This window comes from Anthonomus grandis, chromosome 13, assembly GCF_022605725.1.
Source record: "Anthonomus grandis grandis chromosome 13, icAntGran1.3, whole genome shotgun sequence".
Taxonomy (NCBI): Eukaryota; Metazoa; Arthropoda; class Insecta; order Coleoptera; family Curculionidae; genus Anthonomus; species Anthonomus grandis.
The window spans coordinates 784,560-806,720 of NC_065558.1; the positions used below are offsets into that span (position 1 = coordinate 784,560).

The 22,161-nt window shown below is 29.4% G+C and overlaps 2 protein-coding genes across 2 annotated transcripts; both read left to right on the forward strand.

Annotated features, from left to right (window-relative positions):
- The first annotated feature begins 87 nt into the window (after positions 1-87).
- LOC126744322 (guided entry of tail-anchored proteins factor 1-like) lies at positions 88-835 on the forward strand. The gene is made up of 2 exons (XM_050451713.1): positions 88-358; positions 420-835. The coding sequence occupies exons 1-2, from the start codon at positions 284-286 to the stop codon at positions 828-830; spliced, it is 486 nt and encodes a 161-aa protein (XP_050307670.1). The 5' UTR covers positions 88-283; the 3' UTR covers positions 831-835.
- Positions 836-1,250: 415 nt separating this feature from the next.
- Positions 1,251-11,854, forward strand: LOC126744307 (vesicular glutamate transporter 3-like). Its single transcript, XM_050451694.1, has 8 exons — positions 1,251-1,387; positions 1,438-1,606; positions 1,664-1,897; positions 1,954-2,128; positions 5,038-5,295; positions 11,022-11,298; positions 11,397-11,523; positions 11,578-11,854. Exons 1-8 carry the CDS (start codon positions 1,326-1,328, stop codon positions 11,728-11,730), a joined length of 1,455 nt encoding a protein of 484 aa, XP_050307651.1. The 5' UTR covers positions 1,251-1,325; the 3' UTR covers positions 11,731-11,854.
- The last annotated feature ends 10,307 nt before the right edge of the window (positions 11,855-22,161 follow it).

The window sequence follows — 22,161 nt, forward strand, 5'->3', positions numbered from 1 at the left end:
ATATTTTCTTGCTGTGTTTATTTTGCAAGTTTCACGGACAACGGGAATGACATGGCAACATTGTGAATATTGACACTGACAGTTGTCATACCAAAACATAACCTCAAAAATTGTAAACAAACTCAACTGTTGGAAATTACATGTATTTCTTTCTTAATTTGAGGCTTTATTCCTGTCCTAATCGATTCCCCATGCCCTATGCTGTGAAGTTCACTTCTTATGCTCCCCTACGTCCAACAGAGATTTATTAAAACACTCTTTCATAAGTAATAACTTAATAATTATGACTTTCCTATTGTTCATAGTCTCGACTTTAATAAGTTTCTTAGTGGCAAAATCGACGTTTATCAGCAATTGGGTATGTACATAAATACCAAAGTTGAAAAACCCCGCCGTAACAAATAAATCTCATATTTCAGCTGACTAAATGGAATTCGAAATTTTCCGCTGCAGAAAAAGAACTCCACAAGCAAAAACGAGCCCTTAAGCAGGAACAGCAGCAGTACAGCATGATAGACGACTTCGCAAAATACTCAAAACTTCAAAGGAAAATAAACGCGATAGATGAGCAGCTTGAAAAGTGCGTGAACACCAAAAACCCCTTTTGGACGGTGGTGCTTTTCAATTATGGTCCCAAGGTGGTGTTGTCGATGGTGCTGCTCATATTAACAGTGTACTACCGTAGGACTCCTTTATTTAAGTTGCCAGATTTTGTTGATTTAAGCCCATTTAATAATGTGATTTCTTATCCAAACGAGAGAAATTTTGTATCCTTTCATTTTTGGGTTATGAGTTGTAATGTTGCTGCTCGAACTATTAAAATTTGGTAAATGAATGGAGTGTTTTTTTTAAAATACCATGCAAAGGATTTAGTAGAATGTATAAAAAGATATGGTAAGTTTTTTGGTTATCAATGATAGTTTTTATTATGACTATTATAAGTGGTTTATATGAATTATTGCAGTCGTATTTCTAAAGGAACAGCAACTAAATTTTTCCATCCTTAAAGCTTATGGTAAATAAAAGAGAGTGTAATTGCAATTATTATGATTAGGTACATATATATAGGTATGCAATTATTTTATCATAATAAGATCATGTGCACTAATATTTCGTCTAATTATGCTGCAGTGGCATAAGGTTTACTATTATATCACTTTATGGTTTAAAGAATTTAATTATGACAATTTTTATTGGGAGAAACTCGTGGTTGTAAACTTCTACTTTGTATATCCTTCATATAAGGCAATAAATTAATTATCATTTGTTATCAGCCTTAAAATAATTAATATTTGTAAACCTATAAGACATTCTGTTGAAATAAAATGCAATTTAAATTTTTATTAAGAGTCTTTATGATGGAAAGTGTGGTTGAAGAAAGTTTAAAGTAAGTAATTTATTCAAATTGAATTGGACAAGAAAATTTGAGGTTTTTAGGGCGGGATCCCCGTGGCTCTTTTGGCGCCAAAAACGGTATGTGTTGGCCCTCTTGGTGTTTTTTGCCAATGCCAATATGTACACCATGAGGACCAACCTGAGCATCTCCATAGTGGCCATGACTCAGGACAGAATTAATTTAATGGAAAATGGAACTGTAGAAAATTTGGTAAGGAAAACTCTCAGAGATTTTCAAAGGTTTTATAAAGTTTTTTCCTTTCTATAGGGTCCAGAGTTCGCCTGGACTAACATAGCCCAGGGATATCTTCTGAGTAGCTTTTTCTATGGCTTCATTTGTACTCCGTTACTCGGAGGTTGGTTAAGTAAAAAATATGGAGGGAAATTTTTGTTTGGAGGCTGCTTATTGGGGTCCGCCATTATTTCTTTGTTATGCCCTTGGTTGGCCCGATGGAATTATTATGCCTTTTTAGTTGGTCGGGTGTGTGTCGGTTTATTAGAGGTCAGTACACAAATTTTCCAGTGAATTATATGTTTAGCACATTTTTTTTATTAAAGGGTTTGGCACATTCGAGCAACTATCGCCTTTGGTCCCACTGGATTCCCCCTGTGGAAAGAACCAGAATCGTTTCTCAAGCACTATCGGGAAATTATGTTGGAAATGTCTTTTCTATGATGTTTTTCGGGTTTTTGGTGCAACGCACCGGATGGGAGAGCTCTTTTTGGTTTTCAGGTAAGTTTAGTAAAAAGAAAACCAAAACTAAAAAAATCACCACAAAATGGTCATAACTCAAAAACTACTTAAAATAGAAATTTGAAAATTATTGTATTTGGTATACAGATTGCCCAATGAATTCCATTAGACACCTGTTTTACCGTTTTTTAATTAATGTAGAAAAAGTTGAGAAAATTGGAATTTTTGAGAAAAGATCAATTTTTTTTTGAAAAATCACCACAAAGTGCCTATAACTCAAAAACTACTAGAGGTAGAAATTTCAAAATTGGTATATAGATTGCTCGATTAATTTCATTAGACACCTATTTCAGCGTTTTTTAATTAATTTAGAAGAGGTTGAGAAAATTGGAATTTTTGAGAAAAGATCAATTTTTTTTGAAAAATCACCACAAAGTGCCTATAACTCAAAAACTACTAATGGTAAAAACTTCAAAATTGGTGTATAGATTGTCCAATTAATTTCATTAGACACCTATTTCAGCGTTTTTTAATTAATGTAGAAGAGGTTGAGAAAATTGGAATTTTTGAGAAAAGATCAATTTTTTTTTGAAAAATCACCACAAAGTGCCTATAACTCAAAAACTACTAGAGGTAGAAATTTCAAAATTGGTATATAGATTGCTCGATTAATTTCATTAGACACCTATTTCAGCGTTTTCTAATTATTATAGAAGAGGTTGAGAAAATTGGAATTTTTGTGAAAAGATCAATTTTTTTTTTGAAAAATCACCACAAAGTGCCTATAACTCAAAAACTACTAGAGGTAGAAATTTCAAAATTGGTATATAGATTGCTCGATTAATTTCATTAGACACCTATTTCAGCGTTTTTTAATTAATGTAGAAAAAGTTGAGAAAATTGGAATTTTTGAGAAAAGATCAATTTTTTTTTTAAAAATCACCACAAAGTGCCTATAACTCAAAAACTACTAAAGGTAAAAACTTCAAAATTGGTGTATAGATTGTCCAATTAATTTCATTAGACACCTATTTCAGCGTTTTTTAATTAATTTAGAAGAGGTTGAGAAAATTGGAATTTTTGGGAAAAGATCAATTTTTTTTTTGAAAAATCACCACAAAGTGCCTATAACTCAAAAACTACTAAAGGTAGAAATTTCAAAATTGGTATATAGATTGCTCGATTAATTTCATTAGACACCTATTTCAGCGTTTTTTAATTAATGTGGAAGAGGTTGAGAAAATTTGAATTTTTGAGAAAAGATCAATTTTTTTTTTAAAAATCACCACAAAGTGCCTATAACTCAAAAACTACTAAAGGTAGAAACTTCAAAATTGGTATATAGATTGCTCGATTAATTTCATTAGACACCTATTTCAGCGTTTTTTAATTAATGTAGAAGAGGTTGAGAAAATTTGAATTTTTGAGAAAAGATCAATTTTTTTTTTTAAATCACCACAAAGTGCCTATAACTCAAAAACTACTAAAGGTAGAAATTTCAAAATTGGTATATAGATTGCTCGATTAATTTCATTAGACACCTGTTTCAGCGTTTTTTAATTAATTTAGAAGAAGTTGAGAAAATTGGAATTTTTGTGAAAAGATCAATTTTTTTTTTAAAAAATCACCACAAAGTGCCTATAACTCAAAAACTACTAAAGGTAGAAATTTCAAAATTGGTATATAGATTGCTCGATTAATTTCATTAGACACCTATTTCAGCGTTTTTTAATTAATTTAGAAGAGGTTGAGAAAATTGGAATTTTTGGGAAAAGATCAATTTTTTTTTGAAAAATCACCACAAAGTGCCTATAACTCAAAAACTACTAAAGGTAGAAATTTCAAAATTGGTATATAGATTGCTCGATTAATTTTATTAGACACCTGTTTCAGCGTTTTTTAATTAATTTAGAAGAGGTTGAGAAAATTGGAATTTTTGTGAAAAGATCAATTTTTTTTTTGAAAAATCACCACAAAGTGCCTATAACTCAAAAACTACTAGAGGTAGAAATTTCAAAATTGGTATATAGATTGCTCGATTAATTTCATTAGACACCTATTTCAGCGTTTTTTAAATAATGTAGAAGAGGTTGAGAAAATTGGAATTTTTGAGAAAAGATCTTTTTTTTTTTTTAAATCACCACAAAGTGTCTATAACTCAAAAACTACTAGAGGTAGAAATTTCAAAATTGGTATATATATTGCTCGATTAATTTCATTAGACACCTATTTTAGCGTTTTTTAATTAATGGGCAAGGGGTTGAAAAAATTTTAATTTTTCTAAAAAGGTAGATTTTCTTAAATTGGGCATTATATATATTATATATATATGTGCATAATAGTTTAAAAAAATATTTAATCCACGTTCCTGCACGGACGCCACTGGTTAAACGTTAAAAAAAGTCTCCTTCATAAATATATCTAGGAAGTTATTAAAGTTAATATAGAGAACCGATTGGTGATTGTTGTTCTTAAGGATTAGCATCTGTATAAAAAAAAACAGATTAAATTGACAACGAAGTTTTCTCTGGTAAAATTGTTTCTATATATACTAAACACCAATAAGCTATCATAAATTACAACATTTAATATAAGAAGATTGTCAATGCAAAAATTCTAGTTTGGTGATATATTGTAGTTGGTTCTTTAATAATGTACATCAGATTACCACTTCTCAAAAAAATTTGACAACAATAATGAATTAAAGCTAGGAACAATAGAATCATCTCCTATTATCACAGAAAAGTTAGGTAGTAAGAAGGCAAATAGGAATGTCGTTAAAATGACTATTAGAAACCCTATAGACAATAAGTAAAATTAGTTTTGTCAAATCTTTAATTTAATTTCAATTCTTTCAATTTAATTCAATTTAATTCACATTCAGTAATTTCACACTTTTATACACTGATTTCGCATTCGACGACAATAAACGACGAATATTTGTTTAGGTGCTCTGGGCATAATCTGGTTCATATTTTTCTGGTTTCTGGTCTCTGACACACCAGCCACACACCCGAGCATATCGAAAACGGAATTAAATTACATCCAGACGTCCATTAACAGACCGGAAAATGCCAAGAATAATGTACCAGTACCCTGGAAACACATACTGACCAGCAAATCGATCTGGGCCTACAATATAGTGGCTTTTTGCGAAACTTGGGGCTATTTTACGCTGATGACTTTGCTGCCGAAATATTTTAAAGGTATATTTAGCATGGTAAATTTACACTCAAATTTTTTTCCAACAAAATATTTTTTTTTATGTTCTGCGTTCAAACAAATCGATATCTATGTCGCGATTTCAAAACGGTATGCAAACATTTTGAAAGACGATTTTTCGAAGTTCCGAACCTATAAAAAATCACTTTTTCAATAGCTCATTCTATAAAGATTCATAAATACGCTCTCCAAATTGAGTGATGTTAAAATTAAAACTTTTAAAGCTTTGAATTTTCTAGTTTTCCACAATTTTTTAACCTTTTCTCGGAAAAAACATCAAAATGTCAATGGTTCGATTTAAGAATGTGTGTCGCAATCCATTTAAAAAAAAACAATCAAACTGACAAAAAAACAATACAACAACAACAACAACAAACAAAAATTGTTTTTACAATGCAGGCTAGAATCAAATAAAGTGTAAGTATATTTGAAACACTTTACTGACTATTTTAAAATAAATTATATTAATAGAAAATATAATTATAAAATGCGTTGCAAAAATTTGTTTTATACAATTTTTTCGCTCTAGCAACCGAATTCGATGATGTCCAGAAATGCCCCTCAGAATCTGAAGAGAGCTCTTCCTCATCTTTCGACAGTTTTACAGAAGTAAGCATTTCACTTTAAACATAAAATTGTAAGAAATACGTCATATCCTTAAGAATTAATTGTTGAATTGAAGAAAGACAATCTGAAATCAAAAACGAGAAAATTCAAATACTGACATTATTACCAAACACTTGGAGTAATAATAAAGGTGCGAAAGTAATGGCAGCATCTCGATATAAAAAGCAAAAATTGGGAAAAATCAGGATGAAATTTTATCGATTCCAAAAAAGCAATGTAAGCGATAAACACTATTTTTATGAACATAAGATTTATAACCTAATTTACACTTATTAACCATAATTAATTTTTTTTTATTCCATATAGCAAAAAGTCACATCCGCCAAAAAGATTAATTATGGCGAAATGGAATTCTTTAATTTTTCACGTTTCTTGCATTTTAGCACACAAAATTACACGTGTTTCGCTTTAGCTGGAGCATCATCAGGCCTAAAATATATAATAATAATAATAATAATTTGAAAATTGATATACAGATTGCTCAATTAATTTCATTGGACACCTATTTCAGCGTTTTTTAATGAATGTACAAAGAGTTGAAAAAGATGGAATTTTTGTGAAAAAGTCAATTTTTTTTTATAAAACTCACCATGAAATGCCCATTACTCAAAAACTACTTAAAATAGACATTTGAAAATTGATATACAAATTGCTTAATTAATTTCATTAGACACCTATTTCACCATTTTTTAATTAATGTACAAGGAGTTGAAAAATTTGATATTATGTGAAAAAGTTTAATTTTTTTTTATATAAAAATCACCACAAAATAGTCATAACTCAAAAACTACTTAAAATAAATATTTGAAAATTGGTATACAGATTGGCTAGTTAATTTCATTGGACACCTATTTCAGCGTTTTTTAAATTTAGCTGAAGCATCATCAGGCCTAAAAAAAATAATAATAATAATAATAATAATACTAAATAAAAAAAATTAATTGTCCTAAAAGGCTCTAAAAAAAAGTCTCAAAAAGTACCCAAGTGCCTAGAATTCCAGAATACAACAAATCATTCCAATAGGAAAATATATAAGTATACTGATTACAAGTTATAATTAATCACAAATCCTCAAAATTAGGCAACAGTACATATGACATTTAAAATTTTTATAATTAGTGTAAAATAATTAAGAAAAAAAACAAAGTAAAAGTTAAGAAGTAAAACAAATATGTGAAAAGTGAGTAAGGACTATATCAAGAGCCAAGATCATTTGAAATTATATATGTGAGAATATATTCCGTGCCAGACCAGCTAGATTCGAAACTCAATAGGGCCCTCTTCAATCGTCACCCGAGCCATTAGCCTTATTTCTTTGACATTATGGGACACTTTATGATGACGATCAGAAGTGGGATCGGCTTACTAAAAGTACCATTTATTGTTCAATATTGTTTTTGTGGACAGCTTTAAATCAGTAAAATAAAAGAAAAACTTAATCGCGTCTTGTAGATACAAGAATTATGGAAGAATTTGCGAAAATTTTAACTGACTCTCTAAAAGCGCTTAGAGATGAAAACAAAAGTGCTGTGTCGACGTTAGTGGACATTCCGACGTTTAATCCGGGAAATGACGATGACGGTGCGGTAAGGTGGTGTAACGAATTGGAAAAATTGGGTGAAACTTTTAAGTGGTCTAATCATGAGTTACTTGCCAGAGGTTCAAGTGGGTTGGCTGGAGAAGCAAGGGACTTGCTTGGTTGTCGACTTAGAAGTCGTTACAGCGAACCTGGGAGGACTTTAGGACTGAGTTATGCAGTCTTTGAATGATGCTACCTCGTACTGTGAGTATGCCAGAAAAAAATTCTTCTTTTAAATTTTCTACATTTGAATCTAACTGATTAAACTGAGTCAGTTATTAGAAATTGTCATTGGTGATATCAAAGACATTCATTTCACAACCGCTGCTTTTAATAGCAACCTAGACTCAGTTAGTGGATTACTAATTCTTTTAAGTGATTATAATAAATCTAGCCCGGGTAATTTTTCTGATAAAAGAGGCAAAAAGAAGTTTTCCTTTTCATTTTAAAAATCAATTTGACAATAATTCAAAGAAATGTTACAACTGTAACCAAACTGGGCATATCAGCCGCCATTGTCAGAATAATCAATTTAAGAGACAAGCTATTGAAAATAAATCTTAATCTGAACTTATTTGCAACTATTGTAAAAACGACGGACATTCTGAATCAAAATGTTTTAAAAAAGAATCCCAGCGACCCTCAACTTCCCAAGTTAATTATCTTTCTATCAACTTGGACAAGGAATTTTGTACGAAAATTTTTATCCAAGGTTTAGAGGTAAACTGCTTGATAAATACAGGTGCGGAATGTAGCTTATTGTCCCAAAAAGTCGCAAATAAGCTAAACTGTCATTTACAACCTTGCCTTATTACTATGAAGGGCATAGGGAATAATATAATTTTTGCTAATAGTAAAACTGAATTGAGATTAGAAAAATGGCACTGCATTTGAAATTTCTTTTTATATTGTCGACGATTCCATAATTGGCCCTGATGCTATAGTCGGAAGAGATTTATTTAAGTACACATATCTAGAAATACGCACAGATCACACCGGAACTCGATTGTTTTTGAATAATAACAGTAATTTAATTCCAAAAGCCATTAATCAATTAATAATATCCTCAGAAACCATTAATACCCCATTAACTGGTATCGAGTTGCAAAATTTAATAACTTTACTTTCTAAATATAAACAAAATATTACGCAGGGAAATTCAGTAGCTGCTATTACTACTGCTGAATTAAATATTAAACTAAAAGACGATACGATTATAAATTTTCGTCCTTATAGAATGCAATGTGAAAGAAAAAAAGTAAAAATAATAGTTCAAGACTTACTTAAAAACAAAATAATTCGCGAGAGCCATTCACCATATGCCAGTCCAATAATCCTTGTTTATAAAAAAAAAATGAGTCTCTCCCTTTAATTAATGCACCGGCAAGTTTAGAGAAAGATCGGCAACTGGCATACGAACGTATGAGAAAACAGGCGGATTATGCAAAAAGTTTATTTGACAAAACAAAAAGGCTCAATAGAGAAATCTCAATCGGCGATCTTGTCTTTCATCCATCGGGTGACAGTCTTTTAGCAAAGTTGGACAAGAAATACGAAGGTCCATTTGAAGATATTTCTATTTTGCTGAATGACAGGTTTGAGTTAAAAAATCTGTCAACTAATGGGAAAAGAGTTATTGCTAGAGACATGATCCAAGTTTGGCCAGGCGAACTGTCAGAATGTTGAGATATATTATTACTTTTTCTGCTTGTTAATTGGAAAATATTTTTTTTTTATATGATGTTTTTGATATGTGAAAGCAAATTGGTTTGACAAGTTAATATTTCAGTATTTGCTTTATTTTATTTTGTGTTGAAAGCTCTTACGCTTTGCATTAGAATTTTTATAACGTTGAAAGCTCGTACGCTTTGCGAATTATGTTGAATGCTTTTACCGTTGATTGAATAATAGATTTTATTATTCAATTATGTTGAATTATATTGAACGCTTTTACCGTTGAAATTATTATTATTCAATCAACGCTTTTACGCTTTGCGAATTATGTTGAAAGCTTTTAAGCTTTGCATTACTGTTTTTATAACGTTGAAAGCTCGTACGCTTTGCGAATTATGTTGAAAGCTTTTACGCTTTGCATTGATATTTTTATAACGTTGAGAGCTTATGCTTCTATGTTGCTATAATATTGAAAGCTTTCACGCTTTGCTAAAAAGAAATTTTTATTAAAAAGAAATTTGAAAAAGAATGTTAAAAAAAAAGACGAAGTTGTTGCATTTTTGTGTCATGTAATATGCTTTCACACTAAATAGTTTTAACCAAAATAACTTTGGCAAAATTTGGCTGGCGTTTGTTTTGTTGTTCCAGGTTAACATTGGATTTTTGTTTCAATTCGAGAACGAATTGAGTGTCAGGATTGGCCGTGTGAGAATATATTCCGTGCCAGACCAGCTAGATTCGAAACTCAATAGGGCCCCTTCATGAAATCGTCACCCGAGCCATTAGCCTTATTTCTTTGACATTATGGGACACTTTATGATGACGATTTATGGATGCAGAGTGTTTGTATTAGTTTTAAGTTTTAAGTAAGAGTTTTGCTATTCAAAAGAAAAGGGGACACTCGAATTTTAAACAGCGTCTGCGACGCATTATTTCTGAAGAGAAATTTGTTCTGTTTTATTTTAAGATTTTTCGTTTTATTAAATCATAATTTAATTAAAACTCGGTATTTTCTTACATATATATCGCGACAAGCAAAGAAGTCAAGATCACCTATCAACTTTAGCTATCAGAATCAGAAATATTACTCAAAACAAAAGTAAAAACTTACATGAAATACCTTTAAAAGCCATACTTATGTTCTTTGAGTTTTGAAATGAATCATGATTTCCTAATTTCCCAATTCAACTTGATTAGCTTGGAAATTTCCCATCGTAGCTCTGTCGAGTTATCAAGCCTTGTAATCAGTATGTACATCTAGATTGGAAATTTATAGAATCCATTCCTTGACCATTGATGGTATATCATACAGACCGCAGTATTTTTATAATTATAAGTTCCGCAAACTCTGTAGTAGTCCGTTCACAGTTAAAGAACTATAATCCTTGGCCTTATGCAAATCGATCTAAGAATATACTCCTTTCTTCATTAGATAAAAATGCCGCCCTAATTTTTTAAATTTGTGTGTTACTAATATTAAAAAATAGTTGACTACACAATTTAAAAAGGGGTATTAAAAGCATTTCACGTAATTGTAATTATTTATTAAAGAACGGCAAGAAAATACCCAATTACATAATCTAAATTTATGAGCGTACTTATGAATCTTTACAGAATATTTATAATTTTAGTGAGCTATTGAGAAAAAATGATTTCTTATAGGTTCGGAAGTCGTATCTCAAAATTCGTGCAGACCATTTTGATTCTTTTGAACGTGGAATGTGAAAAAAAAATCGTTATTAAAACAAATTTGAGTGTAAATTTTCCATGGAATGACCCATTATTAGCACATATATTTGCTTTAATCGACTAATAATGAGTTGATTTTAGATGTATTTAAAATTGACGTTTTTGAATCCGGAATACTGTCGGCTCTGCCCTACATCTATATGTTCTTAATGATGTCCGTATCCGGGATAACTGCCGATATTGTAGTAAGGAAACATTGGCTTTCCCTAACGAATACCCGGAAGTGTTTTATTGCGGTCGGATTTATTGCTCAAGCAGTTTTTATGATGGTCGCGGCGAATTGGGGCACTCTTACAGGAACTGTAGTTTTTCTAGTTTTGGCCGTTGGCACTAACGCTTTCGCTATGTCTAATATATGGTAAATCAAAAATAAATTTTAACCTTTACCATCCATCGACTTTAACATAGGAAGATTATCATATTTCCTTATATGCTAAATAAATTGAACCTTTTTAGTGCTCAACCCTTGGATATCGCCCCAAATAACGCGAGTATAATCATGGGATTGTGTCAGACCGTAACGACCCTCACTGGGATTTTAAGTCCCACTATAGCCGGTTATATTGTGTCCACTGAAGATCCTGTAAGTAAATTAACTATTGTAAATTGAATTAACTTAGTTTTTTGCTTATTTTAGAGACCGGAAGAATGGAACATGATGTTTTATATAGCATCGGGAACGTACTTTATTGGACTAATCGTTTTCTTTATATTTGGAAAAGCAGATAGAGAAAAATGGGATTCGATGGGAGAAGAAGATGCTTCATCATCTATTACGAAAATTGCCTAAATAAATTGTCTCTATAGAATAGTTTTTGAATATAGATCGTTTCTTTGATAAATACAATAATAACATCGTGTTTTTCATTAATTTTGAACCATTTTCAAGACTCTTGCTAGAAAGAAAAACATGTTTATAGATATTTAAAAATGAATTAATCTAGTGTTAAAATATCACATTCCCCAAAAAAAATTATTTTTTATCTCCCTGTTTATTTTTTCGAAAAACGTTGAAATAGGTGTCTAATCAATTTATTTGAAGAATATTTGTACAAATCTTCAACTCTCTAACTCTCTTGGTTTTTGAGTTATAGACATGTTGTTGGAATTTTTTGAAAAAAATATGACATTTACCCAAAAAAAAAATTTTTCATCTCCCTGTATATTTTTTCGAAAAACCCTGAAATAGGTATCTAATCAATTTATTTGAAGAATATTTGTACAAATTTTCAACTCTCTAACTCTCTTGGTTTTTGAGTTATAGACAAGTTGCTGGGATTTTTTGAAAAAAAAATCACATTTACCCAAAAAAAATTATTTTTCATCTCCCTGTATATTTTTTCGAAAAACGCTGAAATAGGTGTCTAATCATTTTATTTGAAGAATATTTGTACAAATTTTTAACTTTCTAACTCTCTTAGTTTTTGAGTTATAGACATGTTGTTGGGATTTTTTGAAAAAAAAAATCACAATTTCCCAAAAAAAATTATTTTTCATCTCCCTGTATATTTTTTCGAAAAACGCTGAAATAGGTATCAAATAATTTTTATTGAAGAATATTTGTACAAATTTTCAACTCTCTAACTTTCTTGGTTTTTGAGTTATGGACATGTTGTTAGGATTTTTTGAAGAAAATATCACATTTTCCCAAAAAGAATTATTTTTTATCTCCCTGTATATTTTTTTGAAAAACGCTGAAATAGGTATCTAATCATTTTATTTGAAGAATATTTGTACAAATTTTTAACTCTCTAACTCTCTTGGTTTTTGAGTTATAGACATGTTGTTGGAATTTTTTGGAAAAAAATCACATTTTCCCAAAAAAAATTATTTTTTATCTCCCTGTATATTTTTTCGAAAAACGCTGAAATAGGTGTCTAATCATTTTATTTGAAGAATATTTGTACAAATTTTTAACTTTCTAACTCTCTTAGTTTTTGAGTTATAGACATGTTGTTGGGATTTTTTGAAAAAAAAAATCACAATTTCCCAAAAAAAATTATTTTTCATCTCCCTGTATATTTTTTCGAAAAACGCTGAAATAGGTATCAAATAATTTTTATTGAAGAATATTTGTACAAATTTTCAACTCTCTAACTTTCTTGGTTTTTGAGTTATGGACATGTTGTTAGGATTTTTTGAAGAAAATATCACATTTTCCCAAAAAGAATTATTTTTTATCTCCCTGTATATTTTTTCGAAAAACGCTGAAATAGGTATCTAATCATTTTATTTGAAGAATATTTGTACAAATTTTTAACTCTCTAACTCTCTTGGTTTTTGAGTTATAGACATGTTGTTGGAATTTTTTGGAAAAAAATCACATTTTCCCAAAAAAAATTATTTTTCATCTCCCTGTATATTTTTTCGAAAAACGCTGAAATATGTGTCTAATCATTTTATTTGAAGAATATTTGTACAAATTTTCAACTCTCGAACTCTCTTGGTTTTTGAGTTATAGACATGTTGTTGGGATTTTTTGAAGAAAATATGACATTTTCCCAAAAAAATTATTTTTCATCTCCCTGTCTATTTTTTCGAAAAACGCTGAAATAGGTGTCCAATCATTTTATTTGAAGAATATTTGTAAAAATTTTCATCTCTCGAACTCTCTTGGTTTTTGAGTTATAGACATGTTGTTGGGATTTTTGGAAAAAAATTCACATTTTCCCAAAAAAAATTATTTTTCATCTCCCTGTATATTTTTTCGAAAAACGCTGAAATAGGTGTCCAATCATTTTATTTGAAGAATATTTGTACAAATTTTCATCTCTCGAACTCTCTTGGTTTTTGAGTTATAGACATGTTGTTGGGATTTTTTGAAAAAAAAATCACATTTTCCCAAAAAAAAATTATTTTTCATCTTCCTGTATATTTTTTCGAAAAACGCTGAAATAGGTGTCTAATCAATTTATTTGAAGAATATTTGTACAAATTTTCAACTCTCTAACTCTCTTGGTTTTTGAGTTATAGACATGTTGTTGGGATTTTTTGAAAAAAAAATCACATTTTCCCAAAAAAAATTATTTTTCATCTTCCTGTATATTTTTTCGAAAAACGCTGAAATAGGTGTCTAATCAATTTATTTGAAGAATATTTGTACAAATTTTCAACTCTCTAACTCTCTTGGTTTTTGAGTTATAGACATGTTGTTGGGATTTTTTGAAAAAAAAATCACATTTTCCCAAAAAAAAATTATTTTTCATCTTCCTGTATATTTTTTCGAAAAACGCTGAAATAGGTGTCTAATCAATTTATTTGAAGAATATTTGTATAAATTTTCAACTCTCTAACTCTCTTGGTTTTTGAGTTATAGACATGTTGTTGGGATTTTTTGAAAAAAAAATCACATTTTCCCAAAAAAAAATTATTTTTCATCTTCCTGTATATTTTTTTGAAAAACGCTGAAATAGGTGTCTAATCAATTTATTTGAAGAATATTTGTACAAATTTTCAACTCTCTAACTCTCTTGGTTTTTGAGTTATAGACATGTTGTTGGGATTTTTTGAAAAAAAAATCACATTTTCCCAAAAAAAAATTATTTTTCATCTTCCTGTATATTTTTTCGAAAAACGCTGAAATAGGTGTCTAATCAATTTATTTGAAGAATATTTGTACAAATTTTCAACTCTCTAACTCTCTTGGTTTTTGAGTTATAGACATGTTGTTGGGATTTTTTGAAAAAAAAATCACATTTTCCCAAAAAAAATTATTTTTCATCTTCCTGTATATTTTTTCGAAAAACGCTGAAATAGGTGTCTAATCAATTTATTTGAAGAATATTTGTACAAATTTTCAACTCTCTAACTCTCTTGGTTTTTGAGTTATAGACATGTTGTTGGGATTTTTTGAAAAAAAAATCACATTTTCCCAAAAAAAATTATTTTTTATCTTCCTGTATATTTTTTCGAAAAACGCTGAAATAGGTGTCTAATCAATTTATTTGAAGAATATTTGTATAAATTTTCAACTCTGTAACTCTCTTGGTTTTTGAGTTATAGACATGTTGTTGGGATTTTTTGAAAAAAAAATCACATTTTCCCAAAAAAAAATTATTTTTCATCTTCCTGTATATTTTTTCGAAAAACGCTGAAATAGGTGTCTAATCAATTTATTTGAAGAATATTTGTACAAATTTTCAACTCTCTAACTCTCTTGGTTTTTGAGTTATAGACATGTTGTTAGGATTTTTTGAAAAAAATATCATATTTTCCCAAAAAAAATTATTTTTCATCTCCCTGTATATTTTTTCGAAAAACGTTGAAATAGGTGTCTAATCAATTTATTTGAAGAATATTTGTACAAATTTTTAACTCTCTAACTCTCTTGGTTTTTGAGTTATAGACATGTTGTTGGGATTTTTTGAAAAAAAAATCACATTTTCACAAAAAAAATTATTTTTCATCTCCCTGTATATTTTTTCGAAAAACGCTGAAATAGGTGTCTAATCATTTTAATTAAAGAATATTTGTACAAATTTTCAACTCTCTAACTTTCTTGGTTTTTGAGTTATGGACATGTTGTTAGGATTTTTTGAAGAAAATATCACATTTTCCAAAAAAAAATTATTTTTTATCTCCCTGTCTATTTTTTATACAAAATCACGTAACTCATTTGTTTGTTTAACAGCACATTCGTGCAAAAACTCTTGAGTGTTAAAAAGATTGAAATAAATATTTGTTAATTATTCGGTAAGTTTATAATTTTTTTTCTTATAGTAAGTAGTAAGAATATTAGTTAATTACATAATAAATTGTTAATTTTACTAATAAAATATAAACTAACTATATGTATATTAGGTATGCATAAGCAACAATACTTAAAATAATCATTTAAATATGACAAGTATGTTTTATTTATTTTATACATCAAAATGTATATTTGACAAATATTTAATGTAAGCAAAAGTGTTTCCATTGTAAATGCCTCCAATCAGTTTGCCAGGTATCGGTTTTTGAAGCTTCATTATCCCCCAATGCTGATCCTTCTGTTTGGCATTGCCTGAAATATACTTACCATCTTTTTTTTTTTTTTTATTTTTTAGAGAGGTTAAAAAAATCTGCTAACAGACACCCCGGGCCGGCCCGGGGTAGTGTGGGGTTAAGGTTTTTTCCAACCCCGACCCACTAAAAACCATTCCTCTAAGTCAAAAATTCAGGGTAAAAGCATTCCTTTCCATTCCATCCTTTCCATTCCATTCCAAAACATAATTTTTCAAGGGAAAAAATTGCACACTTATACATGCTTTGTCAATTTTATTCAAGGAAGCACACTGATACATGCTTTGTCAATTTTTTAAGGGAAAAAATTGCACACTTATACATGCTTTGTCAATTTTTCAAGGGAAAAAATTGCACACTTATACATGCTTGGTCAATTTTATTCAAGGAAGCACACTTATACATGTTTTGTCAATTTTATTCAAGGAAGCACACTGATACATGCTTGGTCAATTTTTTAAGGGAAAAAATTGCACACTTATACATGTTTTGTCAATTTTATTCAAGGAAGCACACTGATACATGCTTGGTCAATTTTTCAAGGGAAAAAATTGCACACTTATACATGCTTGGTCAATTTTATTCAAGGAAGCACACTGATACATGCTTTGTCAATTTTTCAAGGGAAAAAATTGCACACTTATACATGCTTTGTCAATTTTATTCAAGGAAGCACACTGATACATGCTTGGTCAATTTTTCAAGGGAAAAAATTGCACACTTATACATGCTTTGTCAATTTTATTCAAGGAAGCACACTGATACATGCTTGGTCAATTTTTCAAGGGAAAAAATTGCACACTTATACATGCTTTGTCAATTTTATTCAAGGAAGCACACTTATACATGCTTTGTCAATTTTTCAAGGGAAAAAATTGCACACTTATACATGCTTTGTCAATTTTTCAAGGGAAAAAATTGCACACTTATACATGCTTTGTCAATTTTATTCAAGGAAGCACACTGATACATGCTTGGTCAATTTTTCAAGGGAAAAAATTGCACACTTATACATGCTTTGTCAATTTTATTCAAGGAAGCACACTTATACATGCTTTGTCAATTTTTCAAGGGAAAAAATTGCACACTTATACATGCTTTGTCAATTTTATTCAAGGAAGCACACTGATACATGCTTGGTCAATTTTTCAAGGGAAAAAATTGCACACTTATACATGCTTTGTCAATTTTTCAAGGGAAAAAATTGCACACTTATACATGCTTTGTCAATTTTATTCAAGGAAGCACACTGATACATGCTTTGTCAATTTTTCAAGGGAAAAAATTGCACACTTATACATGCTTTGTCAATTTTATTCAAGGAAGCACACTGATACATGCTTTGTCAATTTTTCAAGGGAAAAAATTGCACACTTATACATGCTTTGTCAATTTTATTCAAGGAAGCACACTGATACATGCTTTGTCAATTTTTCAAGGGAAAAAATTGCACACTTATACATGCTTTGTCAATTTTATTCAAGGAAGCACACTGATACATGCTTTGTCAATTTTTCAAGGGAAAAAATTGCACACTTATACATGCTTTGTCAATTTTATTCAAGGAAGCACACTGATACATGCTTTGTCAATTTTTCAACGGAAAAAATTGCACACTTATACATGCTTTGTCAATTTTTCAAGGGAAAAAATTGCACACTTATACATGCTTTGTCAATTTTATTCAAGGAAGCACACTGATACATGCTTGGTCAATTTTTCAAGGGAAAAAATTGCACACTTATACATGCTTTGTCAATTTTATTCAAGGAAGCACACTGATACATGCTTTGTCAATTTTTCAAGGGAAAAAATTGCACACTTATACATGCTTTGTCAATTTTTCAAGGGAAAAAATTGCACACTTATACATGCTTTGTCAATTTTATTCAAGGAAGCACACTGATACATGCTTTGTCAATTTTTCAAGGGAAAAAATTGCACACTTATACATGCTTTGTCAATTTTATTCAAGGAAGCACACTGATACATGCTTTGTCAATTTTTCAAGGGAAAAAATTGCACACTTATACATGCTTTGTCAATTTTATTCAAGGAAGCACACTGATACATGCTTTGTCAATTTTTCAAGGGAAAAAATTGCACACTTATACATGCTTTGTCAATTTTATTCAAGGAAGCACACTGATACATGCTTTGTCAATTTTTCAAGGGAAAAAATTGCACACTTATACATGCTTTGTCAATTTTATTCAAGGAAGCACACTGATACATGCTTTGTCAATTTTTCAAGGGAAAAAATTGCACACTTATACATGCTTTGTCAATTTTATTCAAGGAAGCACACTGATACATGCTTTGTCAATTTTTCAACGGAAAAAATTGCACACTTATACATGCTTTGTCAATTTTTCAAGGGAAAAAATTGCACACTTATACATGCTTTGTCAATTTTATTCAAGGAAGCACACTGATACATGCTTGGTCAATTTTTCAAGGGAAAAAATTGCACACTTATACATGCTTTGTCAATTTTATTCAAGGAAGCACACTGATACATGCTTTGTCAATTTTTCAAGGGAAAAAATTGCACACTTATACATGCTTTGTCAATTTTTCAAGGGAAAAAATTGCACACTTATACATGCTTTGTCAATTTTATTCAAGGAAGCACACTGATACATGCTTTGTCAATTTTTCAAGGGAAAAAATTGCACACTTATACATGCTTTGTCAATTTTTCAAGGGAAAAAATTGCACACTTATACATGCTTTGTCAATTTTATTCAAGGAAGCACACTTATACATGCTTTGTCAATTTTTCAAGGGAAAAAATTGCACACTTATACATGCTTTGTCAATTTTTCAAGGGAAAAAATTGCACACTTATACATGCTTTGTCAATTTTATTCAAGGAAGCACACTGATACATGCTTTGTCAATTTTTCAAGGGAAAAAATTGCACACTTATACATGTTTTGTCAATTTTTCAAGGGAAAAAATTGCACACTTATACATGCTTTGTCAATTTTATTCAAGGAAGCACACTGATACATGCTTTGTCAATTTTTCAAGGGAAAAAATTGCACACTTATACATGCTTTGTCAATTTTTCAAGGGAAAAAATTGCACACTTATACATGCTTTGTCAATTTTATTCAAGGAAGCACACTGATACATGCTTTGTCAATTTTTCAAGGGAAAAAATTGCACACTTATACATGCTTTGTCAATTTTATTCAAGGAAGCACACTGATACATGCTTTGTCAATTTTTCAAGGGAAAAAATTGCACACTTATACATGCTTTGTCAATTTTTTAAGGGAAAAAATTGCACACTTATACATGCTTTGTCAATTTTATTCAAGGAAGCACACTGATACATGCTTGGTCAATTTTTCAAGGGAAAAAATTGCACACTTATACATGCTTTGTCAATTTTATTCAAGGAAGCACACTGATACATGCTTGGTCAATTTTTCAAGGGAAAAAATTGCACACTTATACATGCTTTGTCAATTTTATTCAAGGAAGCACACTGATACATGCTTGGTCAATTTTTCAAGGGAAAAAATTGCACACTTATACATGCTTTGTCAATTTTATTCAAGGAAGCACACTTATACATGCTTTGTCAATTTTTCAAGGGAAAAAATTGCACACTTATACATGCTTTGTCAATTTTTCAAGGGAAAAAATTGCACACTTATACATGCTTTGTCAATTTTATTCAAGGAAGCACACTGATACATGCTTGGTCAATTTTTCAAGGGAAAAAATTGCACACTTATACATGCTTTGTCAATTTTATTCAAGGAAGCACACTTATACATGCTTTGTCAATTTTTCAAGGGAAAAAATTGCACACTTATACATGCTTTGTCAATTTTATTCAAGGAAGCACACTGATACATGCTTGGTCAATTTTTCAAGGGAAAAAATTGCACACTTATACATGCTTTGTCAATTTTTCAAGGGAAAAAATTGCACACTTATACATGCTTTGTCAATTTTATTCAAGGAAGCACACTGATACATGCTTTGTCAATTTTTCAAGGGAAAAAATTGCACACTTATACATGCTTTGTCAATTTTATTCAAGGAAGCACACTGATACATGCTTGGTCAATTTTTCAAGGGAATAATAGCACACTGGTTACATGCTTTGTCAATATTTTTAGTTAAGTCGAGTCAAGTCACGTCAAGTTATAATGCTTATTAATAAGAAAAATAAATCGAAAAATTACTTCCTAAAATTTAAAAAGGACGCTTTCAAATTATATAAACGAAACTGATACATCATAAATGTCTTTGCTGCTTATCTACGATTGGATATCAATTTATTTAGATCTCATTTATTTGTAGTTATAAAAATTCTTTAATTTCAATTATATTATGAAGAGAAGGCAATTTTAATAAGGAAATTTAGCGAATAAATTTCCTACAGAAAACCTCCCAAGATTTTAATAAATTCTAATTTTTTTTTTTTATAAAATTAGTTTAAAGTGCAAATTTAGCGAATAAATCTGCTAATAAATATTTTATTCTTTATTTTTTAGAACCCCTCATAATAATGTTTGACTATCGTGATCTTTATATCAGATTTAGCTAATAAGTTAGAGTTAAGAATAGTTTGAAAAGAGAATTTTTGTTTATGTGTTAACCCTCTTATTAGTTTTATTTGAATGTGAATTTAGCGAATAAATTCACAAGACACTATTGAGAAAAATGTTTGACTATTTTCAAAGGTGGAAATTTAGCGAATAAATTTCCCTAAGTTTTCAGAAAATTTTGAATAAATATTAGAATTTATTAAAATCCGTATTTTTGTATATAACCCCTTAGAGATTTCATGTAGATGTGAATTTAGCGAATAAATTCACAAGACACTGTTGAGAAAAGTTTGTAAAAATGTTTGACTATTTTTAAAGGTGGAAATTTAGCGAATAAATTAACCGGATTATTTTGAAAAGAGAATTTTTATTTATGTAGTGATCTTCTTATTAGTTTTATTTAAATGTGAATTTAGCGAATAAATTCACAAGACACTATTGAGAAAAATGTTTGACTATTTTAAAAGGTGGAAATTTAGCGAATAAATTTCCCCAAGTTTTCAGAAAATTTTGAATAAATATTAGAATTTATTAAAATCCGAATTTGTGTTTATAACCCCTTAGAGATTTCATGTAGATGTGAATTTAGCGAATAAATTCACCGGATAATTTTGAAAAGAAAATTTTTATTTATGTGGTGATCTTCTTATTAGTTTTATTTGAATGTGAATTTAGCGAATAAATTTCCCTAAGTTTTTAGAAAATTTTGAATAAATATTAGAATTTATTAAAATCCGTATTTGTGTTTATAACCCCTTAGAGATTTCATGTAGATGTGAATTTAGCGAATAAATTCACCGTATTATTTTAAAAAGAGAATTTTTATTTATGTAGTAATCTTCTTATTAGTTTTATTTGAATGTGAATTTAGCGAATAAATTTACAAGACACTATTGAGAAAAATGTTTGACTATTTTAAAAGGTCGAAATTTAGCGAATAAATTTCCCCAAGTTTTCAGAAAATTTTGAATAAATATTAAAATTTATTAAAATCCGTATTTTTGTATATAACCCCTTAGAGATTTCATGTAGATGTGAATTTAGCGAATAAATTCACCGGATTATTTTGAAAAGAGAATTTTTATTTATGTGGTGATCTTCTTATTAGTTTTATTTGAATGTGAATTTAGCGAATAAATTCACAAGACACTATTGAGAAAAATGTTTGACTATTTTAAAAGGTGGAAATTTAGCGAATAAATTTCCCCAAGTTTTCAGAAAATTTTGAATAAATATTAGAATTTATTAAAATCCGTATTTGTGTTTATAACCCCTTAGTGATTTCATGTAGATGTGAATTTAGCGAATAAATTCACCGAAATATTTTGAAAAGAGAATTTTTATTAATGTAGTGATCTTCTTATTAGTTTTATTTAAATGTGAATTTAGCGAATAAATTCACAAGACACTATTGAGAAAAATGTTTGACTATTTTAAAAGGTGGAAATTTAGCGAATAAATTTCCCCAAGTTTCCAGAAAATTTTGAAAAAATATTAGAATTTATTAAAATCCGTATTTGTGTTTATAACCCCTTAGTGATTTCATGTAGATGTGAATTTAGCGAATAAATTCACCGTATTATTTTGAAAAGAGAATTTTTATTTATGTGGTGATCTTCTTATTAGTTTTATTTGAATGTGAATTT